This window comes from Hyperolius riggenbachi, chromosome 10 (assembly GCF_040937935.1).
Source record: "Hyperolius riggenbachi isolate aHypRig1 chromosome 10, aHypRig1.pri, whole genome shotgun sequence".
In the NCBI taxonomy this organism is placed as follows: Eukaryota; Metazoa; Chordata; class Amphibia; order Anura; family Hyperoliidae; genus Hyperolius; species Hyperolius riggenbachi.
In genome coordinates, this window is record NC_090655.1 from 260,031,810 (window position 1) to 260,059,772 (window position 27,963).

At 43.5% G+C, this 27,963-nt stretch overlaps 1 protein-coding gene across 3 annotated transcripts in view; it reads left to right on the top strand.

Annotated features, from left to right (window-relative positions):
* LOC137535360 (zinc finger protein 850-like) overlaps positions 1-25,332 on the top strand; it is a 50,362-nt gene extending 25,030 nt beyond the window's left edge. Inside the window, exons 1-3 of one of the 3 annotated variants that reach the window (XM_068257187.1) lie at positions 3,061-3,085; positions 9,895-10,401; positions 22,841-25,332. In XM_068257187.1, coding sequence (XP_068113288.1) covers positions 9,951-10,401; positions 22,841-24,885 — 2,496 coding nt within the window. In that variant the 5' untranslated portion in view covers positions 3,061-3,085; positions 9,895-9,950 and the 3' untranslated portion in view covers positions 24,886-25,332. Of the gene's footprint in view, positions 1-3,060; positions 3,086-9,894; positions 10,402-22,840 lie in introns of those variants that run through there. The other 2 variants (XM_068257188.1, XM_068257189.1) reach the window with 2 other exon arrangements.
* The last annotated feature ends 2,631 nt before the right edge of the window (positions 25,333-27,963 follow it).

A 27,963-nucleotide genomic window follows, 5' to 3' on the forward strand; every position in this document is an offset into this window, starting at 1 on the left:
CTGGCTTCCTGCGCTGGAGGAGAAGGTGGGGGGGGGCGGCCACCTTGCTTCCTGTGCTGGAGGAGAAGGTGGGGGCGGCTACCTGGCTACATGTGCTGGAGGAGAAGGTGTGGTGGGGGGGCGGCCGCCTGGCTACCTGTGCTGGAGGAGAAGGTGGGGTCCCTATGCACTTTATTCCCATGGACACAGCTTAACTGTTTGAGGACCATAGGCTTACACCCCGCTAGTGACCAGACTATTTTTTGCAATTTAGTGCTCTGCAGCTTTAAAAGCTCGCTGCAGAGCCATATTAGTTAGCACACAAGTGAACCCTCCCCCCTTTTCTGCCCACACCAACAGAGCTTTCTGTTGGTGGGCTCTGATCGCTGCTGGCATGTTTATTATTTATTTGTTTATTGTTTAAATAAATTTTTTTTGTTCTTCTCCTCCCTCCCTCTCCCCGCCGGCCAATCGCATTAATCCTCTCTCATAGGCAATAGCCTATGAGAAGGGATCGCGATCCGTGCCGCTCCAGGGGAAAGCCGAGTGACAGGACTGTCCCCAGTAAAGTGCTGCCAGAGATCACAGTGCTGTACATTGTAAATAGACAGTCTGCTATCGGCAATCCCCTGCAAAACCCCACCCCTGGACTTGATGCCGGTCCTGAGGCTGCCACCTTCCCTACGCCTATTGGCGTTAGGCGGTCGGGAAGGGGTTAAATGATCTTCGGGTTTCTGCCCTGGAGGGTGGCTTTACATCACAGAGAGAGAGAGAGACTAATAGCAGAAAAATTATGCATTGGTTCAAATCTGTAGATAAAATATGCACCAAGGATACCAATTTCTTAAAGGGGAACTGAAGTAAGAGGTATACGGAGGCTGCCATATTTATTTCCTTTTAAGCAATACCAGTTGCCTGGCAGCCCTGCTGGTCTATTTCTCTGCAGTAGTATCTGAATAACACCAGAAGCAAGCATGCAGCTAGTCTTGTCAGATCTGACTTTAAAGTCTGAAACACCTGATCTGCTGCATGCTTGTTCAGGGGCTATGGCTAATAGTATTAGAGGCAGAGGATCAGCAGGGCTGCCAGGCAACTGGTATTGCTTAAAAGGAAATAAACATGGCAGCCTCCATATACCTCTTTCTTCAGTTCCCCTTTAAGCTGGTATAAGGCTTTTTCAGCCTAGACAAACTGTATCCATTCTGCTTGTAGTTACCTCTTGAACTCAGAATTTTTTATGCCTCAGTGCCAGGCAGAGTCTTAGTTATTGTTATGGTAGAAAACCTGATGACCTTCCCACTGAGGTGAGAGTCCTCCAAGAGTGTAGAATCTAAGTGCCCACGGGTGTTCAACACACTGCCCCATAAGCGACGATGCACTTTCAGTGGCCTATTGTTCACCAGGTTACACTCAAGGAGACACCCTAACAGTGGGTTAGAGAACAGGCCACACCAAGTTGCGGGGTTTGGAGTCCTAGGTGAGTTCAGAGGGTACAAGACAACTCGGTGTGGAAGTCCAGTACAACAGGGAAAAAGGTAGTAGTATCAGAGTCTGGTGTAGAGGCTGAGAACAACAAGAGGAATCCATATCCAGGCTAAGGTCAAGGCAGGCGGCAGGCAGAGAGTAATAAGTATCCAGGCTAAGGTCAAGGCAGGCGGCAGGCAAGAGTAGTCTTGTTTTGTTTAACCACTCTGTGACCACTTCACCCAGAATTGTGGCTGCAGAGTGGCTCTCCTGCAAATGTTTTGAGGTAATCCAATTAAGAGCTTTTATTGTTGCTTCCTTAAGGAGCATACACTTGCCGGATTCCTGCAAATGACGGGTCGTCAGCTCAGCGGATCTGTCAAAACCAGCCTTATCAGCCTGCCGACAGACTGTACACACTGGCAAACTGTCGGCAGAACGGCAACCCCCGTCGTTTACAGGAATCCAGCGTGTGTATGCGCCTTTAAATAGCTGAAGGTGATACCTGCTGAGTTTTCTATGGACTTGTTTACTTACTGAAACAGTGGCTTTGCTGGAAACTCCTGTAGCCTCAGATAAGACCTATTGTGATCTAGGTTTTGCTGGAAGCTTCTGTGTAAATACACCATGAGATTTTCTAGCAGAGAGATGGTTCAATAGATAATTTCAGACAGGTCCAATCTGATTTTCGGCCGTTTTTCTGATCGATTTTTCATAGAAGTGAATGGAAATCAATCAGAAAAAACAATTGGAAAAAAGATTGGACCGTAAATCTGCTGAAAAATCTAATCGTGTATTCCCAGCATAAGAGCCAGGTGGCTGTGTTTAGATTCAGAACTGTGCTGGGGTTGTATGAGTGAGCTGAACTGCTGTATATTTTTAAATGGAGTCTTGGAGTGTTACTATTGCTTTATATGGAGTTTTACTATTGCTTGGGATGGAATAAAGAAGATATCTTTTAACTATTGCTTTGCTCGTATTGTACAGATACTCTTTTCGTTGCATCGCCTAACCCAGGTTTGCGTCATCTCGCGATGCGCAAGATTTGCAGGGAACGAGCGCACGCTCAGCGCCCGTTCCCTGCAGAGGGAGAGAGGCGGCTGCAGCGATCAGCCCACGGTTGCGGCTAGCAGCCTGTTTAAAAGGAAAAAAAGCCTTTATTTACATGTACAGCGCTGCGATCTAGTGCATCGCTGTACGGGGGACATCTCTGTCACTGAGCTGTCGGCACGAGAGGCTCGCAAGCTGATCCATCTCATAGGCTGATGCCTATGAGAGATGATCAGCATGATTGGATCTCGGGGGGAGGGATACATTTAAATAAAATAGTACATTTTATTAAAAATTAAAAGACAACTTGTCAGCATACATGATTTGAATCTGGAAAAGACAGAATAGCTTACTATTATTCTTTTAAGTTAGCCAATAAATGGTATCCTAATGCAAAATGTATTGCTTTTACTAATGGCTAACACAGTACAATTATACTAATATTGTAGTATTATATAGCTGAATGCAGGTAATTTCACAAACAGAGGCTGCAGTTAGTTTATTCAGCACAAGATGGCGATCACACAGACAGGAAGTGATGTAACAGCAGGAAGAGGTTGCAGAAGGTGGAGAAGAGTCGTTGTTGGAAGAGGTAATTGTGTGATTCTCGTTATAAATTGAGCAGAGCAGAGCAGAGCAGAGCAGAGCAGAGCAGAGCAGAGGTCGGGGTGGACATACTTTGTCACAGAGGAGGTCATAGTACACCTGTCACTATCCTGATCATCCCCCTTGAAGTAATTACCATACAAGAGACTTTTATATAACTGCTGTGACTTGTTTGCCAGTTTTCCAGTGGCCTCCTACATGTGCCATAGATTATGTCTGGCATCTCACCTTCCTAGTAATAATTCAGTCACATCACACAGACAAGAGAAGATGTATATGGAATATAGCCATGTCCCCCCCAGTGCCGGTGTAGTGAAAAATTTTGCTACCCATCATATTTTGCAACTTGCCATAGAGGACAGTGTATGACTGTGTAGGCGTGGCTTCTCTCTGTTAACACGCCTGTAATTTTTTGCAACCACAGATCCCATTGGGCTAGAAGAGGGATTGTTCCCTCCAGGGGGGGTTATTAGTTGAGCAAGAGGGGGGGGGGGGGGGGGGGGTATTAGTTGAGGAAGAGGGGGGATTGTTCCCTCCAGGGGGGGTTATTAGTTAAGCAAGAGGGGAGGGTTCTGTGTGAGAGTAGGGTTTGGTTGGGTTGCATTTTCTGATACAATTAGGTTAAAGTCAATGGTTAGGTTGCACTTTCTGATACGTATAAATAAATGCAACCGGTTGCAAAATCTGATAAAGTTGCAAAAAATTTCACCACACCGGCATCTCACCTTCCTAGTAATAATTCAGTCACATCACAGAGACAAGAGGAGATGTATATGGAATATAGCCATGTCCTCCCAGTGCTGGCATCTCACCTTCCTAGTAATAATTCAGTCACACCACAGAGACAAGAGAAGATGTATATGGAATATAGCCATGTCCCTCCAGTGCTGGCATCTCACCTTCCTAGTAATAATTCAGTCACATCACAGAGACAAGATAAGATGTATATGGAATATAGCCATGTCCCTCCAGTGCCGGCATCTCACCTTCCTAGTAATAATTCAGTCACATCACAGAGACAAGAGAAGATGTATATGGAATATAGCCATGTCCCTCCAGTGCCAGCATCTCACCTTCCTAGTAATAATTCACATCACAGAGACAAGAGAAGATGTATATGGAATATAGCCATGTCCCTCCAGTGCCAGCATCTCACCTTCCTAGTAATAATTCAGTCACATCACAGAGACAAGAGAAGATGTATATGGAATATAGCCATGTCCCTCCAGTGCCGGCATCTCACCTTCCTAGTAATAATTCAGTCACATCACAGAGACAAGAGAAGATGTATATGGAATATAGCCATGTCCCTCCAGTGCTGGCATCTCACCTTCCTAGTAATAATTCAGTCACATCACAGAGACAAGATAAGATGTATATGGAATATAGCCATGTCCCTCCAGTGCCGGCATCTCACCTTCCTAGTAATAATTCAGTCACATCACAGAGACAAGAGAAGATGTATATGGAATATAGCCATGTCCCTCCAGTGCCAGCATCTCACCTTCCTAGTAATAATTCACATCACAGAGACAAGAGAAGATGTATATGGAATATAGCCATGTCCCTCCAGTGCCAGCATCTCACCTTCCTAGTAATAATTCAGTCACATCACAGAGACAAGAGAAGATGTATATGGAATATAGCCATGTCCCTCCAGTGCCGGCATCTCACCTTCCTAGTAATAATTCAGTCACATCACAGAGACAAGAGAAGATGTATATGGAATATAGCCATGTCCCTCCAGTGCTGGCATTTCTCCTGTATAACCTCTTCTGCCTCTAGCATGGCCATATTGCCCCGCAGTGCAGCCATATGGCCTCTGCAATATCCAGGGCTGTGGAGTCGGGGCAATTTTGGGTGCCTGGAGTCGGAGTCGGGGAAAAATGCACCGACTCCGACTCCTAATGAATTTAAACTGTAATTAAAATAGAAAATATGATAACATTTTCTATTTCTCAGATAATAGTTATCATAAATAATTTATACATATGGTAATAGCTGTGCTCAGTCCACAAAAATGAAATAAACCAATCAAAATTAGTTACTTGTGCTGCTTCAATAAAGCAGTCCCCGTATTTTTAAAGTCAGATATACATATCTGATTGTGACTGTATATATGATGTGTACACAGGAATCTCTTATATATACTAAATAACATCTATGCTGTAAGTATAAAGCCTGATGTGTAGCCGTGTCACTAATAGAGATGGTCAATGAGATGGAAATAATTCTGCGTTGATTCTGATTTATGCAAATGTACGCACTCTCTTTGCTCATGAAATCAAATAATTTGATATGTTGGTAAAATTTAGTTTGATGACTACGAATTAAATGGTACCTGAGAAGGATGAAAAGGAAAGTTTTATACATACCTGGGGCTTCTTCCAGCCCCCTTCAGGCTAATCAGTCCCTCACTGTCCACCTCCACCACCTGGATCTTATGCTATGATTCCTGGTAATTAGGCCAGTCAGCGCAGTCCGGCCGCATGCCGCTTCCACAGCCAGGAGCGTTCTGCACCTGCGCAATAGTGCTGCACAGGTGTAGTATGCTCCTGGTGGCGGAGTGCACTACGCCTGAGTGGCTCAAGTACCTGGACTCCTAGCAGAAGATCCAGGTGGTGGAGGAGGACAGCGAGGGACTGATTAGCCTGAAGGGGGCTGGAGGAAGCCCCAGGTATGTATAAAACTTTAATTTCATCTGTCTCAGGTGTCTCAGGTGTACTTTGTTACACAGTATTACTATACTCTACATATGCACTCTCCACAGAGCTGCAGGGAATCCACTGAGAATGTTGTGCACATTGAACACAGATGTGTTGTCTATCACCAATAAACCTGGTTCAGATTGTGCATGAAGAATGTGTAATAGAGGAAGAATCTCCTTATTCCACTTCAGAGTACCTGCACATCACTTTTACATGTACCCACAGTTACATTGCCTGGGGCCTGATCCATGTTCAGATTGTGCATGAAGAATGTGTAATAGAGGAAGAATCTCCTTATTCTCCAGCAGAGTACCTGCACATCACTCTTACATGTACCCACAGTTACATTGCCTAGGGCCTGATAGATGTTCTTTGTTCCGGCCTGTACCTTTTACAAGTACTCTTACCAAGGACTAGTTTTAGTCTATGACTAAAGGGAATAAATATGGCAGTCTCCATATCCTTCTCACTTCAGTTGTCTTATAAAACTCCTAAGTGTTGGCAGTTAAGAGACAAATTTCATGTTACATACTTTCAATCAACAAGATTGTAATATGCAAATTAGAGGAGTCGGAGTCGGTGGAATCCTAAACTGAGGAGTCGGTGGATTTTTGTACCGACTCCACAGCCCTGGCAATATCATCCCCTGGTATTGCAGCACCCTATGAGGTCTTGGGTAGTGATGGTCATGATCTCTGCTGGATATAAAGGAACAACTTGCTACATCAAGGATTGCTTCTTAGGGCTACTGCTTCCAGTAAGGCACTGCTAGCCAGATGATGCACCCAGTTCTTTTCTGTTGGTGTAATTTATGTTATCTTTTACAGGGCTGGTTTAACACCCCCCCCCCCCCCCCCCCCGCCCCGGTGACCAGGCTATTTTTTGCAATTCAGTGCTCTGCAGCTTTAAAAGCTCACTGCAGAGCCATACAACTTAGCACACATTTTATTCCCCCCCCCCCCCTTTTCTGCCCACCAACAGAGATTTCTTTTGGTGGGCTCTGATCGGTGCTGCAGGTTTTTTTTATTATTAAAGCAGAACTGTAAATTCGCTTTAAACAAACTGTTGCACTTACCTGGGGCTACCCCCAACAGCCATCCTGTCCCGCACCGGTCCTGCACGATCCTCTGTTCTCCCGCCGTGGATAATTTTAGTTATCACCAACTTGTAAGTCGACGGCAACTGAGCCTGCGCACCCCAGGCTATGTAAAGCTTTCTTCGAAAGCTTCAAAAGAAAGCTTTGCGTATCCTGGGGCTCAGTTGCCGTTGACTTACAAGTCGACAGTAATGAAACTTAGCCACGGCGGGAGAATAGAGGATCGTGCAGGACTGGCGTGGAACAGGATGGCTGCAGGTGGCTTGGGGAAGCCCCAGGTAAGTGAACAGTTTGTTTTAATCGAATGTACAGTTCCGCTTTAATTCATTTCTCCCTTTTTTTTTTTAATATAAAAAATGCACATTTTTGTTGTTTGTTTATCCCTCACCCCGACGGCCAATCACAGCATCAGCCTATGATAGCCGATCGCTCTCTGAGCCTCTCCAGAGGACAACCGAGTGACACGGCTGTCCCCAGTACAGCTCTGCCATAGATCGCAGCGCTGTGCAATGTAAATAGACGTCGAAACAGTCGTGGAGGTCTGTCATTCAAGCGGGGATCTTCTGCAACCCCCCCCCCCCCCCCCCCAGGACTTTACACCAATCGGCTTTAAGCATTCCTGGGGAGCCACCTTACGACCGCCAATTGGCGTTAGGCAGTCGCAAGGAGGTTAAGGAGCATAGAGGCCCTGGGGCAAATGTTAGCTGAACTTGGGCAAAGGTAAGCTTACCCTACCCTAAGGCAAAGGCAAGTCACCCCCCCTCCCTCCCCCGGCCTTGTCCCCCCTACAGCAAAGTTTCAAATTTCCAGTAGTCTCTTGTCATTGGTAGTGTGTTGCCTCCCTTAATGTCTCCACTGACAGACCTGCAGATCAGTGCAGCGGCTGACATACCCCAGAGCAGCGCGGCAACTGACAGACCTGCAGATCAGCACAGGACCCAAGGCAGAAGGCCACAGCAACCGCCTGCATTACTTCAAATGCACGAAGTGACGAGTGAAGTGCACTGCTCTCTCTGCTTTTGGGTCCTGCGCTGATCTGAAGGTCTGTCAGTCGCCGCGCTGATTTGGAGGTCTGAACTGGGCAAAAGGAAGGGCAGCAGCACCCAGCAAGACATTTTTTTTTTTTTAAAGACGCAAAGGGGGCACCTGAGGCCCCCTATGGACCTATGGAGGGAAACTGCCCTCTTTGCTTTTATTGTAGAGCCGGCCCTGATCTTTTATATTTGATTTTGTTTGCATAGCTTTCTTCTTCCTGCTATTTGTTCATCACCACAACAATCTGTTTATCTTAGAAATAGTTTTGTTACAATATTAACAGGTCATATGAGAGTGTTTGCATTGTTTTCGGTAAGTGTGTCACACAGGGCATTTTTCACCCTGCATACAAGCTGAGAGCTGGGGGGTGTTGTGTTTGTATTTTGAGTGGAAGGGCAGAAGGAGCAAAAACTGTGAACAAACTAAACATTTTAGCAGCTATTGCTCTTTCTGCCCTTCTGCTCAAAATACAAAAATATGACAACCCCCCCCCCCCCCCAGCACTAAGCTTGTTTACACAGCTGTGTATGGTCGGGTGCGCTCCTGTGTGCCTCCCCCCCCCCCCCGCACTGTAGCTGCAATACTACATGCAGATGCCATTCAGGGAGAGTGAGAATCGACATACTGGGTTTTCTGCCAAATCTCTCTATACCCATAAGTCATATAAAGGAATGGACTGCATATTTGCATTCAGTAAGGCATTAAAAATGTGCACATATGAAACACGAGTATTAAACCGTTAAGTGCGACTGAGCGCTTGTGTTGCTCAGCAGCTGTATGAAAATCCATCAGTGTGTGCTTGTCAGATTGACCTTCATATTCCCAGTGGCTAGAAAAGCATGAAATATGAATTTAGTGGGTTACTGTGAGAGCGCTTTCTGTTAAAGCAACTGTGTGAAGGGCAGCAGATATAGGGATGAGTCCCTCTCTTTTGAAGCTCCTGGTATGAGTTTTATGACAGACACAGGTGTAAACAGTTGTCTTGATCAACATAGGTTTGAAGTCAGTATTCCTACGATCAGTCCCAGTTTACAGTTTCTGTCAGTGCCAGTTCCAGATGGATGGATTTTTAGTCAGCAGGGGTACTGATAAGAGCTGAGAGCTAGAAGCGAATTATCTCTGCTGCTGTAGGTGATAGCTGGAAAGGTTTAACGCTTTGTCAGGCTGGGACATTCTAAATGAGTTATGGTGCATTCAATATGAAAAATAGCGAAGGCATCACAATTGTACAATCCAGTTGTTGAAGATCTGTGGAGGTCATGGGAGTGAGGTTCCAAGGAGCAGGATCTGTCCTCTGTGTCCATTTTCAGCAGTTCAGACAGTGCTGCTGAATGACCATATCCATTGTATCTCTGATGGAGAGAAGCCAATGTGCAGTCAGGAGCCACTGGTGTTGAGTAGTCCCGCAGTGGGAGAGGTTAGAGACTACATAAAGGTCATGGCTGGTGGGTCACAGCTGGGGGGTGTAGCCAGGTAACAAGGGGCGTGCTCCTGTAGTCCTGGTATTGGAACTGTCCCAGCTGTTAGATGGTTTCTTTCTATGGCTCTTGGAGGGTTTGGGGTTAGTAGGTAATGGCCATTGGGCTCGGATATGGTCAAGTTATGGAGCTGTTATCTGCCTAGTTCATCGGGTGCCAGAGCCATAAGTAATGATAATTTATAGCTAATTAGCTGCAGGCCTCTGCTCCTATCCTCCTCTGTCTCCAGCTGTTCTCTCCTCACATCCTCATCCATCTACCGCTGCCGGCACTGCTGTAACCTCCCAGGAATGTGTGCATGGAGAGGAGGAGAGAAGCAGCAGATGATGAGCAAGGCACACTGGAGGAGAGGACTGTGGTACTGAATGTGCAGGAGACCACAGCTTATGGGAGATTATCAACCCCTAGCTAATTATGTTCTTTCCTGTGCTCTGTTTATCACTGCTAATATCTTACAGCTATAATTTATCTTTTTCAGAACTAAGATCTGAGCTCAATGGACAAGAGACATATGTGAGGAGTGATCAGTGATCTATGGAGGAGGGTGACATGATGGAGACAATTAAAGTGGAAGAAGAAGAGATGTATGTGAGGAATGATCAGCAGTCTATGGAGATGGGTGACATGATGGAGACAATTAAAGTGGAAGAAGAGATGTGTGTGAGGAGTGATCAGCAGTCTACAGAGGAAGGTGACAGGATGAGGACAATTAAAAAGGAAGAAGAGGAGACATATGTAAGTGGTGATCAGCAGTCGGCGGAGGAGGGTGACGTGATGGGGACAAATAAAGAGGAAGAAGAGGAGACATATGTGAGGATTGATCAGCAGTCTATGGAGGGTTTAATAATAAGAGTGATTAAAGAAGAAGAAGAAGAAGAAGAAGCAGAGGAGGAGACGTATGTAAGAAGTGATCAGCAGTTTATGGAGGAGGGTGACATGATGGGGACAACTATAGATGAGGACCCTCTTACAGAGAGCAGAACAGGTGAGAAATCAACATTAAATATTGAATGTTTTAAGGTAATATGACTGTGTCACTGCTCACAGACTGGCCATATTAGGGGTTATGCTATGTACTTATGCTAAAGGTTTTGTTATGTAAACCTATCATTCTTAAGGTGGCCATTAATGATCTGATTTTTCGATTGATCACACCCCTATTACTTCTCACATTCCCTGTGTACATAGTGTGTTTATACCTCATTACCGGCATACTGTGCTGTCACATTACACACACCACACCCCTATTACTTCTCACATTCCCTGTGTGCATAGTGTGCGTATACTCATTACAGGCACACTGTGCAGTCACATTACACACACCACACCCCTATTACTTCTCACATTCCCTGTGTACATAGTGTGTTTATACCTCATTACAGGCACACTGTGCAGTCACATTACACACATCACACCCCTATTACTTCTTACATTCCCTGTGTATATAATGTGTTTATACCCCATTACAGGCACACTGTGCAGTCACATTACACACATCACACCCCTATTACTTCTCACATTCCCTGTGTGCATAGTGTGCGTATACTCATTACCGGCATACTGTGCTGTCACATTACACACACCACACCCCTATTACCTCTCACATTCCCTGTGTACATAGTGTGTTTATACCTCATTACAGGCACACTGTGCAGTCACATTACACACATCACACCCCTATTACTTCTCACATTTCCTGTGTACATAGTGTGTTTATAGCTCATTACAGGCACACTGTGCAGTCACAATACACACATCACACCCCTATTACTTCTCACATACCCTGTGTACATAGTGTGTTTATACCTCATTACAGGCACACTGTGCAGTCACATTACACACGTCACACCCTATTACTTCTCACATTCCCTGTGTACATAGTGTGTTTACACCTCATTACAGGCACACTGTGCAGTCACATTACACATCACACCCCTATTCCTTCTCACATTCCCTGTGTACATAGTGTGTTTATACCTCATTACAGTCACACTGTGCAGTCACATTACACATCACACCCCTATTACTTCTCACATTCCCTGTGTACATAGTGTGTTTTTACCTCATTACAGGCACACTGTGCAGTCACATTACACATCACACTCCTATTATTTCTCACATTCCCTGTGTACATAGTGTGTTTATACCTCATTACAGGCACACTGTGCAGTCACATTACACACATCACACCCCTATTACTTCTCACATTCCCTGTGTACATAGTGTGTTTATACCTCATTACAGGCACACTGTACAAGTCACATTACACATCACACCCCCATTACTTCTCACATTCCCTGTGTAAATAGTGTGTTTATACTGCATTACAGGCACACTGTGCAGTCACATTACACACATCACACCCCTATTACTTCTAACATTCCCTGTGTGCATAGTGTGTTTATACCTCATTACAGGCACACTGTGCAGTCACATTACATACATCACACCCCTATTACTTCTCACATTTCCTGTGTACATAGTGTGTTTATACCTCATTACAGGCACACTGTGCAGTCACATTATGCACATCACACCCCTATTACTTCTCACATTCCCTGTGTACATAGTGTGTTATACCTCATTACAGGCACACTGTGCAGTCACATTACACATCACACCCCTATTACTTCTCACATTCCCTGTGTACATAGTGTGTTTATATCTCATTACAGGCACACTGTGCAGTCACATTACACACATCACACCCCTATTACTTCTCACATTCCCTGTGTACATAGTGTGTTTATACCTCATTATAGGCACACTGTGCTGTCACATTACACATCACACCCCTATTACTTCTCACATTCCCTGTGTACATAGTGTTCTTATACCTCATTACAGGCACACTGTGCAGCCACATTACACATCACACCCCTATTACTTCTCACATTCCCTGTGTACATAGTGTGTTTATACCTCATTACAGGCACACTGTACAGTCACACTACACATCACACCCCTATTACTTCTCACATTCCCTGTGTACATAGTGTGTTTATACCTCATTACAGGCACACTGTGCAGTCACATTACACATCACACCCCCTATTACTTCTCACATTCCCTGTGTACATAGTGTAGTTATACCTCATTACAGGCACACTGTGCAGTCACATCACACCCCTATTACCTTTTACATTCCCTGTGTACATAGTGTGCTTATACCTCATTACTGGCACACTGTGCAGTCACATTACACATCACACCCCTATTACTTCTCACATTCCCTGTGTACATAGTGTGTTTATACCTCATTACAGGCACACTGTGCAGTCACATTACACACATCACACCCCTATTACTTCTCACATTCCCTGTGTACATAGTGTGTTTATACCTCATTACAGGCACACTGTGCAGTCACATTACACATCACACCCCTATTACCTCTCACATTCCCTGTGTACATAGTGTGTTTATACCTCATAATAGGCACACTGTGCAGTCACATTACACACATCACACCCCTATTACTTCTCACATTCCGTGTGTGCATAGTGTGGATATACCTAATTACAGGCACACTGTGCAGTCACATTACACACATCACACCCTATTACTTCTCACATTCCCTGTGTACATAGTGTGTTTATACCTCATTACAGGCACACTGTGCAGTCACATTACACATCACACCCCTATTACTTCTCACATTCCGTGTGTACATAGTGTGGATATACCTAATTACAGGCACACTGTGCAGTCACATTACACACATCACACCCTATTACTTCTCACATTCCCTGTGTACATAGTGTGTTTATACCTCATTACAGGCACACTGTGCAGTCACATTACACATCACACCCCTATTACTTCTCACATTCCCTGTGTACATAGTGTGCTTATACCTCATTACAGGCACACTGTGCAGTCACATTACACACATCACACCCCTATTACTTCTCACATTCTCTGTGTACATAGTGTGTTTATACCTCATTACAGGCACACTGTGCAGTCACATTACACATCACACCCCTATTACTTCTCACATTCCCTGTGTACATAGTGTGCTTATACCTCATTACAGGCACACTGTGCAGTCACATTACACACATCACACCCCTATTACTTCTCACATTCCCTGTGTACATAGTGTGTTAATACCTCATTACAGGCACACTGTGCAGTCACATTACGCACACCACACCCCTATTACTTCTCACATTCCCTGTGTACATAGTGTGTTTTTACCTCATTACAGGCACACTGTGCAGTCACATTACACATCACACCCCTATTACTTCTCACATTCCCTGTGTACATAGTGTGTTTATACCTCATTACAGGCACACTGTGCAGTCCCATTACACATCACACCCCTATTACTTCTCACATTCCCTGTGTACATAGTGCGTTTATACCACATTACAGGCACACTGTGCAGTCACATTACACACATCACACCCCTATTACTTCTCACATTCCCTGTGTACATAGTGTGTTTATACCTCATTACGGGCACACTGTGCAGTCACATTACACACATCACACTCCTATTACTTCTCACATTCCCTGTGTACATAGTGTGCTTATACCTCATTACAGGCACACTGTGCAGTCACATTACACACATCACACCCCTATTACTTCTCACATTCCCTGTGTACATAGTGTGTTTATACCTCATTACAGGCACACTGTGCAGTCACATTACACATCACACCCCTATTACTTCTCACATTCCCTGTGTACATAGTGTGTTTATACCTCATTACAGGCATACTGTGCAGTCACATTACACATCACACCCCTATTACTTCTCACATTCCCTGTGTACATAGTGTGTTTATACGAATGTGTACGTTTACCAATATTTTACTGTTTTCAGTATTGATTTTTAATAGTAAAATATCATCAAATGTTGTTTTACTACAGCAAAACCCAACCCTACTTTCACACTGGACCCTCCCCCTTGACACCTAATCTTAACCATCCTCCCCCTGGACGCACACACATATCCTTAACTGACACCCCTTCCCCCACCCGCACACCTCTCTTTCCTAACTTTGACTGTTCCCAGTGCAATAACGCGGCAAAATTGTTGATAACGCCCCCCCCCCAAAAAGGATAAAAACAGGGTGGTCGCTGAAGTGCACCCAAACACGACTCAAAGCCACCACAGAAATGATTGAAACCCACAAAAAAACATTATTCTCCCCTTTGTCGCTTGCTGCCGCTAATTTGTATTAAAGTGAATGGCAGCAGCTGAGCTGACTGATACCTGTGTTTATACACTGGCATACACTCACATTACACACATAGTGCTACCGGCCTTTAATAAGCTAATAACAGTCACGTTACACAGACTGGACACAGTAGGACGTGGCTTCTGTTGGATACACATGATGCAATTTTCACATCGGATAGATTGATCGTTTGATAGTTTTGAGCATGTCCAATCTGCTTCCAATTGACAAAGGGATTAATTTTGTGCAGCACTGACCTCAGAATGTCTCCCTTTCTCGACCTGAAGCAGATCAAACATGCTGGAGATTATCAAACAAACTGGTCTGATGCCAAAATTGCATAGTGTGTATCAGCCTTTAATACTAATGGTCACAGTAGGGGTGACTTAGTGTTACTGGCCTGTAATAAGCTTAGAATGGTCACTGTACATTACTGTACACATATTGGTCACAGTAGTGGGTGACTTAGTGTTACCGGCCTGTAATAAGCTGATAATTGTCACTGCACATTACTGTACACAGAATGGTCACAGTAGGGGTGACTTAGTGTTACTAGCCTGTAATAAGCTTATAATGGTCACTGTACATTACTGTACACATATTGGTCACAGTAGGGGTGACTTAGTGTTACTAGCCTGTAATAAGCTTATAATGGTCACTGTACATTACTGTACACATATTGGTCACAGTAGTGGGTGACTTAGTGTTACCGGCCTGTAATAAGCTGATAATGGTCACTGCACATTACTGTACACAGATTGGTCACAGTAGGGGTGACTTAGTGTTACTGGCCTGTAATAAGCTGATAATGGTCACTGTACATTACTGTACACAGATTGGTCACAGTAGGGGTGACTTAGTGTTACTGGCCTGTAATAAGCTGATAATGGTCACTGTACATTACTGTACACAGATTGGTCACAGTAGGGGGTGACTTAGTGTTACTGGCCTGTAATAAGCTGATAATGGTCACTGTACATTACTGTACACAGATTGGTCACAGTAGGGGGTGACTTAGTGTTAACGGCCTGTAATAAGCTGATAATGGTCACTGCACATTACTGTACACAGATTGGACACAGTAGGGGGTGGTTATTGTTACCGGCCTGTAATAAAGTGATAATGGTCACTGTACATTACTGTACACAGATTGGTCACAATAGGGGTAACTTAGTGTTACTGGCCAGTAATAAGCTTATAATGGTCACTGTACATTACTGTACACATATTGGTCACAGTAGTGGGTGACTTAGTGTTACCAGCCTGTAATAAGCTGATAATGGTCACTGTACATTACTGTACACAGATTGGCCACAGTAGGGGTAACTTAGTGTTACTGGCCTGTAATAAGCTTATAATGGTCACTGTACATTACTGTACACAGATTGGCCACAGTAGTGGGTGACTTAGTGTTACTGGCCTGTAATAAGCTGATAATGGTCACTGTACATTACTGTACACAGATTGGCCACAGTAGTGGGTGCCTTAGTGTTACTAGCCAGTAATAAGCTAATAATGGTCACTGTACATTACTGTACACAGATTGGTCACAGTCGGGGTGACTTTGGGCCTGTAATAAGCTGCTAAGACATCTAATCTGCTAGAGGCAGAGGATCAGCAGGACAGCCATCTTAATATAGCTTTAAAACTCCTGCTGCTGAATTGTATTACAATTCTTCCTTTTCTGTTACCCCCCCCCCCCCAATTCTTCCTTTTCTGTTACCCCCCCCCCCCCCCCCCCCCCCATTTTGGCTGTACAAGGTAGCCCCTATCATTTTTGTGTTGCAGTCTTTTCCTATGGATTCTATAGGGTTACCTCTCTTTCTTAATCTCCCATATACGGCCTTTTCCTCCTCATTGAGGTGTCCCTCCCCTGAGCAGTTCCTTCTTAAATTCCTCCTCATTGAGGTGTCCCTCCCCTGAGCAGTTCCTTCTTAAATGCCTCCTCATTGAGGTGTCCCTCCCCTGAGCAGTTCCTTCTTAAATGCCTCCTCATTGAGGTGTCCCTCCCCTGAGCAGTTCCTTCTTATATGCCTCCTCATTGAGGTGTCCCTCCCCTGAGCAGTTCCTTCTTAAATTCCTCCTCATTGAGGTGTCCCTCCCCTGAGCAGTTCCTTCTTAAATTCCTCCTCATTGAGGTGTCCCTCCCCTGAGCAGTTCCTTCTTAAATGCCTCCTCATTGAGGTGTCCCTCCCCTGAGCAGTTCCTTCTTATATGCCTCCTCAGTGAGGTGTCCCTCCCCTGAGCAGTTCCTTCTTAAATGCCTCCTCATTGAGGTGTCCCTCCCCTGAGCAGTTCCTTCTTAAATGCCTCCTCATTGAGGTGTCCCTCCCCTGAGCAGTTCCTTCTTAAATGCCTCCTCATTGAAGTGTTCCTCCACCGAATAGTTCCTTAAATGCCTCCTCATTAACGTGGCCCTTCCCTGAGCAGTTATTCCTTAAACTAAGGAGCTGCCCATATGGGGTTTTTTTTTCAGATGGTCTGGGTGATTGGTGGCATGGAGGGGGATTTTTCCAGCATATGTGTGTGTGTTTGTGTGTGTGTGTGTGTGTGTGTGTGTGTGTGTGTGTGTGTCTCAGCTGGGAAAATTCTCCTCCATGCCACCAGCCATCACCCAGATATATATATATATATATATATATATATATATATATATATATATATATATATATATATATATCTATATATATATCTATATATATATCTATATATATATATATATATATATATATTATACATTCAACACCAAAATACGTGGTTTTAAATGAACAATAAGTCTTTTATTCTTCCTTTTCAAATTTCTTTAAGATTGCGGACAAGTATGCGAAAAAGCAAATTCAGGATTCCACATCACAAAAAGGACTGCCTGACAAAGACCGCTTCCTCAGAGGCATACAGTATACACACACATCTGTTAAAAAATATATATAATATGAATTGTACAAATCGTTACATACCAACCATGGTTTATGTGTATATCAGGATACAGGCACTTGATAATATATATATATATATATATATATGTATATATTGATATTCTGGGTTTTTTAGCTCATTGTTAGAGTAGGTCAGCAGCATCAAGGGTCACTCACAACATACCAGTCAGCTTTATTGTCAGTCACAACAATGTTCAGAAACCGCAACAAAAATACACCACTCCTGGTATTCAGTGATCACACTGTAGACAGCACAAAATATACCACCTCTGAGTCTGTACCATTTCCATCTCTGGCTTCTTGCCTTCTGCTGCCACTCTGGCTTGTGAGTGACCCCCTGCCACGGGCCTAATTGCACTCCTGGGCCACTCACCTTTTCCGGGCTTCTCCAGGTTTACCAGTACTGGAGTCCAACTTCCCTCCAGCACTTCCACATCAGCAGCTTCCCTGCTGCTACAGGCCTTTCCGGAGCCTTCTTGCTCCACATACAGCCCGCTGCATGGTGAGTGATTCATCTACTTAACCAATTCATGCAAATTACACAGTTTAGTTCATTAACCCCCTCTCTGCCAGACTCAGGCAGGCAGACTCCAGTCCTGGATCCCATACTAAGCTACAGGATAGGATAACACTTTTCAGGACCTTTTCCTTCAAATCCGGACCAGAAACGAGCAGACAACTGCTCTGATCATCACTGTGTATATATACAGTATATATATATATATATATATATATATATATATATATATATATATATATATATATACAGGGCTGTGGAGTCGGTCCAAAAATCCTCCGACTCCTCAGTTTAGGATTCCACCGACTCCACGACTCCGACTCCTCTAATTTGCATATTACAATTTTGTTGATTAAAAGTATGTAACATGAAATTCGTCTCTTAACTGCCAACGCTTAGGAATTTTACAAGACAACTGAAGTGAGAAGGATATGTAGACTACTATATTTATTCTCTTTAGACTAAAACTAGTCCTTGGTAAGAGTACTTGTAAAAGGTACAAACCGGAACAAAGAACATCTATCAGGCCCTAGGCAATGTAAGTGTGGGTACATGTAAGAATGATGTGCAGGTGCTCTACAATCTCCTCATTCCCCTGCAAACAGACAACACCTCTGTGTTCAATGTGCACAGCATTCTCAGTGGATTTCCTGCAGCTCTGTTGGGAGTGCATATGTAGAGTATAGTACTACTGTGTAACAAAGTAAACCTGAGACAGATGAAATTAAAGTTTTATACATACCTGGGGCTTCCTCCAGCCGCCTTCAGGATAATCAGTCCCTCATTGTCCTCCACCACCTGGATCTTCTGCTATGAGTCCAGGTACTTGAGCCAGTCAGGCGTAGTGCGCATGCACACACTCCGCCGCCAGGAGCATACTACACCTGTGCAGCACTATTGCGCAGGTGCAGAATGCTCCTGGCTGTGGGAGCGGCATGCGGGCCGGACAGCGCTGACTGGCTGAATTACCAGGACTCATAGCAGAAGATCCGGGTGGTGGAGGACAGCGAGGGACTGATTAGCCTGAAGGGGGCTGGAGGAAGCCCCAGGTATGTATAAAACTTTACTTTTCATCCGTCTCAGTTACCCTTTAATTTGTAGTCACCAAACCAAATTTTAATAACATATCACATTATTTGATTTCATCAGCAAAGGGAGTGCATACATTTGCATAAATCAGCATCAATGCAGAATTATTTCCATCTCGTTGACCATCTCTATTAGTGACACGGCTACACATCAGGCTTTATTCTTACAGCATAGATGTTATTTAGTATATATAAGAGATTCCTGTGTACACATCATATATACAGTCACAATCAGATATGTATATCTGACCTTAAAAATACGGGGACTGCTTTATTGAAGCAGCACAAGTAACTAATTTTGATTGGTTTATTTCATTTTTGTGGACTAAACACAGCTACTACTGTATATATACTGTATATATACATTATTTTTAATGACTATTATCTGAGAAATAGAACATTTTATCATATTTTCTATTTTAATTACAGTTACAAATTCATTAGGAGTCGGAGTCGGTGCATTTTTTCCCGACTCCGACTCCAGGCACCCAAAATTGCCCGACTCCATGACTCTCCGACTCCGACTCCACAGCCCTGTATATATATATATATATATATATATATATATATATATATATCAATATCAATACTCCATCCTTGAACCTAACCATCATGTCCAAGAATGGAATCTCCACATCACTGAAGGTGTGAGTCTGTTTCTCCCATTCTGATTTAAGGCTACAATAAACTCCAGCTCTGTTCTCATCCCACCCTCATCCACACCACCAGTACATCGTTTATATACCTTACCCAGAGGGCGAGACTCGGTGCTGGAAGAGTCCATACACATCCTGTCTCTCCCACAGACCAGGCAGGCATAAGCCGCCCCATCCGCCGCCCCATCAATGTCCCATTCACTTGTTGGTAATATCTGCCATTGAAGCAAAATAAATTCCAGTTTAGCACCAGTTCCAGGAGTGGCCTCATAAATTCATTCTGTTCCCTCACTTCAGGAACTGTTTCATTGAGATAAAACTCCACCGGCCGGACATCTATTAGGTGGGGGATTGTCGCGTAGAGAGAAATGATACATGAGCCCCCCGGTGCCTGTAATGTTACCTGTAATGCCTTCCACTGTACTTCTGCATTCGGGCCCAGCTTGAGTACCCGTGGCAGGGCTGTGAAGTCTGAGCAATTTTTGGGTACCTGGAGTAGGTGGTTTCATAAACTGAGGAGTCGGGTGATTTTTGTACTGACTCCACAGCCCTGGTTAGTATTAAACGAAGGGGACAGTGTTGAGGAGTCGGAGCAGTTTGGGGTAACTGGAGTTGGAGTCCTTGGTTTCATAAACTGAGGAGTCGGGTGATTTTTGTACTGACTCCACAGCCCTGGTAAGTATTAAACGAAGGGGACAGTGTTGAGGAGTCGGAGCAGTTTGGGGTAACTGGAGTTGGAGTCCTTGGTTTCATAAACTGAGGAGTCGGGTGATTTTTGTACTGACTCCACAGCCCTGGTAAGTATTAGACTAAGGATTTAAAAGAACCACATAGTAGGCAACAAATGCACTATATTAGACTTACAGAGAAACTCCGACCAAGAATTGAACTTTATCCCAATCATTAGCTGATACCCCCTTTTACATGAGAAATCTATTCCTCTTCACAAAACAGACCATCAGGGGGCGCTGTATGACTGATATTGTGGTGAAACCCCTCCCACAAGAAACTCTTGAGGACCATGGTACTCCTGGCAGTTTCCTGTCTGTGAACCTTGTTGCATTGTGGGAAATAGCTGTTTACAGCGGTTTCCAACTGCCAAAAAAGCATGCAGCAGCTACATCACCTGCCAACAGTAAAAATGTCACCATGTAATAAATGTCAGAATGTAAATCAGGGATTTAAAAGATTTTACAATGGGCAAACTGACTAAATCATTTATACATAATTATTGTAAAAATGAAGCACTTTTTTTTTACTACATTATTTTCCCTGGAGTTCCTCTTTAAGAGTTGGAGTTGAGGAGTCAGAGCAATTTTGGGTACCCAGAGTCTGTGGTTTCATAAACTGTGGTGTCCGGGTCAGGTGATTTTTGTACGGACTCCACAGCCCCGGCATGTGAGGTGCAGGTAAAATATCAAACATGCGCCCCATGTGCTATTACATCGGCAGCCATGTGGGGCGCCAGTGCAGAAGTACAATGGACACTCTGTGAATAGCGGACAGCTAAAGTATCTTAATTCACAGGCACCTATTCCCCAAAGATATCATACTAAAATCGATAGACAATCAGCCTGCTGTGTATGGGCAGACAGATTCCAGATTTGATCAGAGAGAGATCTGTCTGTTGGTTGAATCTGTCCATTATCTCTAGATGTATGGTTACCTTAAAACAGAACGGGTCAGAGGAGGTGGCTGAAGGATTTCTCCACATCCATATTTAGAAGCGGAGAAGCCCCTGACTACTTCCCATTATATGGAGCAGATCCATTGTTCCCTTGTGTTGTCTCCAGCTTGGCGATCCATTAAAGGACACCCGAGGCGAAAATAAACTAATGAAATAAACAATTGTATCTATCCTCCTCCTCCTTAAATTACTTTTTAAGATAATCCACAGTTTTATTTTATGTTTAAATGTACTTTAGCTGTATTATTGTTTTTGCTCATTGACACATTCATTGAAGTATGCCAAAGCTAAAATCTATGAACTATTGACCCTTTTTATCTTTCCTGCTTTCAGAAGCCATTTTCTGCTAGGAAAGTGTTTTATAGTTGGAATTTCTTATCAGTGAGGGTCACTCTGTAGTCTGACTCAGTCCTGACTCCAGAAAGGAACTGCCACTTACATACCTGATATTTAACTCTCTTTGTGTGCTAGGCACTGTACATACACATGTCTATCTCATCATGTCACATGTCACCTCGGGTAACCTTTAATAAAGCCTCCTGGTCCCAGTGGACTGAGCTGGCAGGACATTATTTTGTTGGGTATTTGTGCTGTTAGTGTGGAGCGCTGTATTCATTATATGGACTTATCATTGTATTTATGTAAGTGAGAAGCACACCCAGATAAGCTATTCTGTTATTTCTATACATGAGTGAGGCTGGGACATTCCAGCCATTTATTTCATGTTTGGGAGGTGGGTAGTGCACTAAATGTATTATATTATAACACTACACAATGGTAATAAGAATGTGTAAGGGACACCACACTGCTCTACAAACAGAACACAGATCTCTTGCTATAAGTACATCTAGGTCTGTTGTCACAGGAGTAACATTGCTTCCACTGTCTCATCAAGCTCTACAACGTGCTGCGTTTCCATGTATGGCCAATGCTTTAGGTATCAATGATATGCAAATAACTCTGACTTGTATGCAAATGTGATGCAACTAATCACATTTGTCAGAAAATGCATTTCATTAGATGAACTCCAAGCAAATTAAAATTTGCATGCAAGGCAGTTATTGTCATGTGATTGGCTGCCTGTAATGAGCACAACCTTCTGCAGTTCTCTGTCAGGCTGATAATTAGTGGTGGTCAATGACATGCCAATAACTCTGAGATGGTGCAAACTGTATGTTAATTATATGTAAAGCAATGCAGCTGCTGCATCTGGTCCATTTTCATTCTGCATAAACTTTGCAACTATTTAGAATTATCAGCAGCTCACTGGCCATCCCTAATGATAATTGTTCCTACCCTCAGAATTCTCTAACAGGAAGTGATGATGTTTCTCTATTTGCAGCGCAGAATCCCTGGATCAGGAACCTCTCAGAGACTCGTCTCTCTGTATCCACAGACTGTACAACGGATGATGATGTCACTGGACAAGAGTCTCCTGCAGATATCCTGGTTACTCCAAATATTCCCCCAGACTCCCCTCACCTGTCTAACCCTAAGGAGGGGCCTCATACCCAGCACAGCTCTCCCCCTGCTGGAAGGTCTCATTCTTGTTCCATGTGTGGGAAATGTTTTGTTTCCAAATCAAGTCTTGTCACACATGAGAGATCTCACACTGGTGAGAAGCCCTATTCATGTGCTGAGTGTGGGAAATGTTTTGAAGATAAAGGAAACCTTGTCAAACATGAGATATCTCACTCTGCTGGAGGGTCGTATTCCTGTTCCACGTGTGGGAAATGTTTTTATTGGAAATCGAGACTTGTTAGACATGAGAGATGTCACATCAGTGAGAAGCCCTATTCATGTGCTGAATGTGGGAAATGTTTTGCACATATGTCACATCTTGTTATACATGAGAGATCCCACACTGGTGAGAAGCCTTATTCATGTGCTGAGTGTGGGAAATGTTTTGTACAGAGAGCACATCTTGTCAGACATGAGAGGTTTCACACTGGGGAGCAGCCCTTTTCCTGTGTTGAGTGTGGGAAATGTTTTGCTCGGAAATCACAGCTTATCAGACACAACAGATCTCACACTGGGAAGAAGCCCTTTTCCTGTGCCGAGTGTGGGAAATGTTTTATTCAAGAATCAGAGCTTGTCAGTCATGAGAGATCCCACACTGGCGAGAAGCCCTATTCATGTACAGAGTGTGGGAAATATTGTGGTCAAAAATCTGAGCTTGTCAGTCATATGAGATCCCACACTGGTGAGAAGCCTTATTCATGTACAGAGTGTGGGAAGTGTTTCATATCTAAAACAGGTCTCATAAGTCATGAAAGATCTCACACTGGTGAGAAGGCATTTTCCTGTGCTGAGTGTGGGAAATGTTTTGGATTTAAATCAGGCCTTGTCAAACACGAGAGATTTCACACTGGTGAAAAGCCCTATTCATGTACTGAGTGTGGGAAAAGTTTTAGATGTAAATCAGACCGTGTCAGACATCAGAGATCTCACACTGGTGAAAAGCCATATTCATGTGCTGAGTGTGGGAAATGTTTCAGTCAGAAGTCACTGCTTGTCGTACACAAGAGATCTCACACCGGTGAAAAACCATATTCATGTGCTGAGTGTAGCAAATGTTTTAATTGTAAATCACATCTTGTGAAACATGTGAAGACTCACACTGGAGAGAAGCCTTGTTCATGTGCTGAGTGTGGAAAACGTTTTGGATGTAAATCAGAGCTTGCCAGACATCAGAGATCTCACACTGGTGAGAAACCCTATTCATGTGCTGAGTGTGGGAAATGTTTTAGATATAAAGCAGACCTTGTTAAACATGAGAAACAACACACGGGTGAGAATGAGAACCCCTATTCATGTGCTGAGTGTGGGAAATGTTTTGAATATAAAGCAGATCTTGTCAAACATGAGAGGCATCATACTGGTGAGAAGCCTTATGCATGTAATGAGTGTGGGAAATGGTTTGGATGTAAATCAGACCTTGTCAAACATGAGAGATCTCACACTGGTGAGAAGCCCTATTCATGTACTGAGTGTGGGAAATGTTTTAAATGTAAATCACAGCTTGTCACACATGAGAGATCTCACAGTGGAGAGAAGCCTTATTCATGTACTGAGTGTGGGAAAAGTTTTGCTTGGAAATCGCAGCTTGTCAGACATGAGAGATTACACAGTGGAGAGAAGCCTTATTCATGTACTGAGTGTGGGAAAAGTTTTGTTCAGAAATCACAGCTTGCAACACATGGAAGAATTCACACTGGTGAGAAGCCCTACTCGTGTGCTGAGTGTGGGAAATGTTTTGTTCAAAAATCACAGCTTGTCACACATGGGAGAACTCATACTGGTGAGAAACCCTATTCATGTACTGAGTGTGGGAAGTGTTTTATATGTAAATCAGGCCTTATTAAACACGAGAGAACTCATGTTTAAGTGCTGAGTGTGAGTAATGTATTTCACCGAAATCGCATCTTGTTAGACATGAGAGATCTCACACTGGTGAGAAGCTCTATTCATGTGCTGAGTGTGGGAAATGTGTTCTGTGTAAAGAAAGCCTTGTTAGTCATGAGAGATCCCACTAGTGGCAAGTTCTAAGCATGTGTTGTGTATGGGAAATGTTTTGTTTAGAAATCCCTGCTTGTTATGTATTTGTGTTGTGTTGAGTGTGGGAAATGTTTTGGCCATAAGTGGTCTTTTACAAAGTTTATTTTGTTTCTTGCTAAGTGCTCATAGAAACATTTCAGCAAAGAGTCCTGAGGACATTTTTCATGCTACTCAGTTTATTGGTTTGTTAAGCATTAAAGTCCCTAAACGGAGGTGACATGAGATAAACATGGGCACATATAGTACTAAGGGTTAATTAGCCAACGATTAATTAGAAAGGACTACTGTCTCAATGCACGTACAAAATCTTGTTTAATTTAAAGCCTTGGCTACATGAAGTTCGCACAACATGTTAAAAACTCCCACAAACTTAAAAACAAATGTACCTGGCCAGGATATGCGCGCTTTACTCGAAATGGGACCAGATCAGGTTTTATGCATGGTGTAGTCGCCCAGCCGCAGCCTCATGCAAAAAACACCCTGCTACCTCGATCTATTGGTCCTCAGCCACCACCAGATCACCACACACACTGTGAAATGCTTCTATTTCTGGCTTCCCATAGCTGGTTTGGTTGGTAGCTGTAATATGTGAGGCCTTCCAATTCCACTACACTTTATAGCATGGCAGTCAGCATTCCAGTCAGTCCCGGCAAAGACATACGCAGACAGGGGGTCAAAACTGGCAAATGAGCCTCCACAACATGGCGTTATCGTTTGGCTATCAGCCTATGATACTTGCGCACAGTAGTTGGTGAGCTCCAGCTCACAGGGCCCTTCCGTTGTCCACAGTGCACTAGATGTTTTCAGCTGTCTCCGCTGCTGTACTGTGTATGATTCTCTTCTACTGAGGCCTCAGCGCAGCTTCCTTTCACCTCCTTTGCTAGGAGCCGGATCAGCGTGAGTTGGTGTTCACACGTGGGGACACCGCGCGAGCACTCCTGCGGTAGCCACGCCCACCGATGCATTTCGCCCCGCCCACGGGGCTTTCTCAAGGTGTTGAGTGACTGCCATGCTATAAAGTGTAGTGGAATTGGAAGGCCTCACATATTACAGCTACCAACCAAACCAGCTATGGGAAGCCAGAAATAGAAGCATTTCACAGTGTGTGTGGTGATCTGGTGGTGGCTGAGGACCAATAGATCGAGGTAGCAGGGTGTTTTTTGCATGAGGCTGCGGCTGGGCGACTACACCATGCATAAAACCTGATCTGGTCCCATTTCGAGTAAAGCGCGCATATCCTGGCCAGGTACACTTGTTTTTAAGTTTGTGGGAGTTTTTAACATGTTGTGCGAACTTCATGTAGCCAAGGCTTTAAATTAAACAAGATTTTGTACGTGCATTGAGACAGTAGTCCTTTCTAATTAATCGTGGACTATAATTGAAATTAGGCTACAGGCTCCTTGCAAATGTGAGTTGCACCAATCTTTATTAAAGGGGCGGCTCTCCGTAGAATTGTTTAGGCCAAGGGTTAATTAGCCAGGTGCTTTTTATGCAAATGATGCAAGATCTGCAGAATCTCCTGAAAAGTATATTAAAAATAATATACTTTTAGCTATGAATATTAGAAGCTCCCATTCATCCAGACAGAAGGAGACAGGGAAATATCCTTTTCTTAGTTCTTTCTGTTTCTTTGTTTTATATTCAGGAAACATGAAGGGATTTGAGCTGAATGCACAAAGTCCAGTAAGATAAGAAGAGAGGGATTTATCTCCCAGCAATGTTACGCTGGATACACACAGCAGCGGAAAAGGAGGGGAGGGGGGGTGTATTGACACCCTGGAGAAAAAGGCACAGGAGACGAAAACATAGAAACAAATTGCATAGTATGTTGATGAAGCAACAAATATAAAGTAAATTGGCTACTCACAAAGGTGAATACACAAGATCGATCCTATCCGAAGTATTAATAAAATATAACTTTTAATAATCTTATATAAAATTCATTGTGTTCTAATATTTATTTTGTTTCCATTTATCAGTACTTAACAAGGTAGGATTTTTAATGCTTAAGAGAGCACATTCACTTATTTGCATAAGTTTTTGTATTAATGCTCCAAAATCCAAAACCTTGACAAAAAATATATATTTGCTTTCTACATATAATTTGTTACCCCCACCAATCCACGGTAACAAATTATATGTGGAAAGCAAATATATTTTTTGTCAAGGTTTTGGATTTTGGAGCATTAATACAAAAACTTATGCAAATAAGTGAATGTGCTCTCTTAAAGGGGAACTGAAGAGAGAGGTATATGGAGGCTGTCATGTTTATTTCCTTTTAGACAATACCAGTTGCCTGGCAGCCCTGCTGATCCTCTGCCTCTAATACTATTAGCCATAGCCCCTGAACAAGCATGTAGCAGATCAGGTGTTTCAGTGGTTCAGACTTATAAGTCTGATCTGACAAGACTAGCTGCTAGCTTGTTTCTGGTTTTAATCAGATACTACTGCAGAGAAATAGACCAGCAGGGCTGCCAGGCAACTGGTATTGATTAAAAGGAAATACACATGACAGCCTCCATATACCTCTCTCTTCAGTTCCCCTTTAAGCATTAAAGAGACTCCGTAACAAAAATTGCATCCTGTTTTTTTATCATCCTACAAGTTCCAAAAGCTATTCTAATGTGTTCTGGCTTACTGCAGCACATTCTACTATCACCATCTCTGTAATAAATCAACTTATCTCTCTCTTGTCAGACTTGTCAGCCTGTGTCTGGAAGGCTGCCAAGTTCTTCAGTGTTGTGGTTCTTTGATGCATCTCCCCCCTCCTGGCCCCTCTCTGCACACTGCCTGTGTATAATGATCTCTTGAGATACAAAAGGAAGGATGTATACAGCCTGCTTGTGTATGAATGTATTTTCTATGTGTGGACATACTGTACATCAACCTACTTCCTGTTTTGGTGGC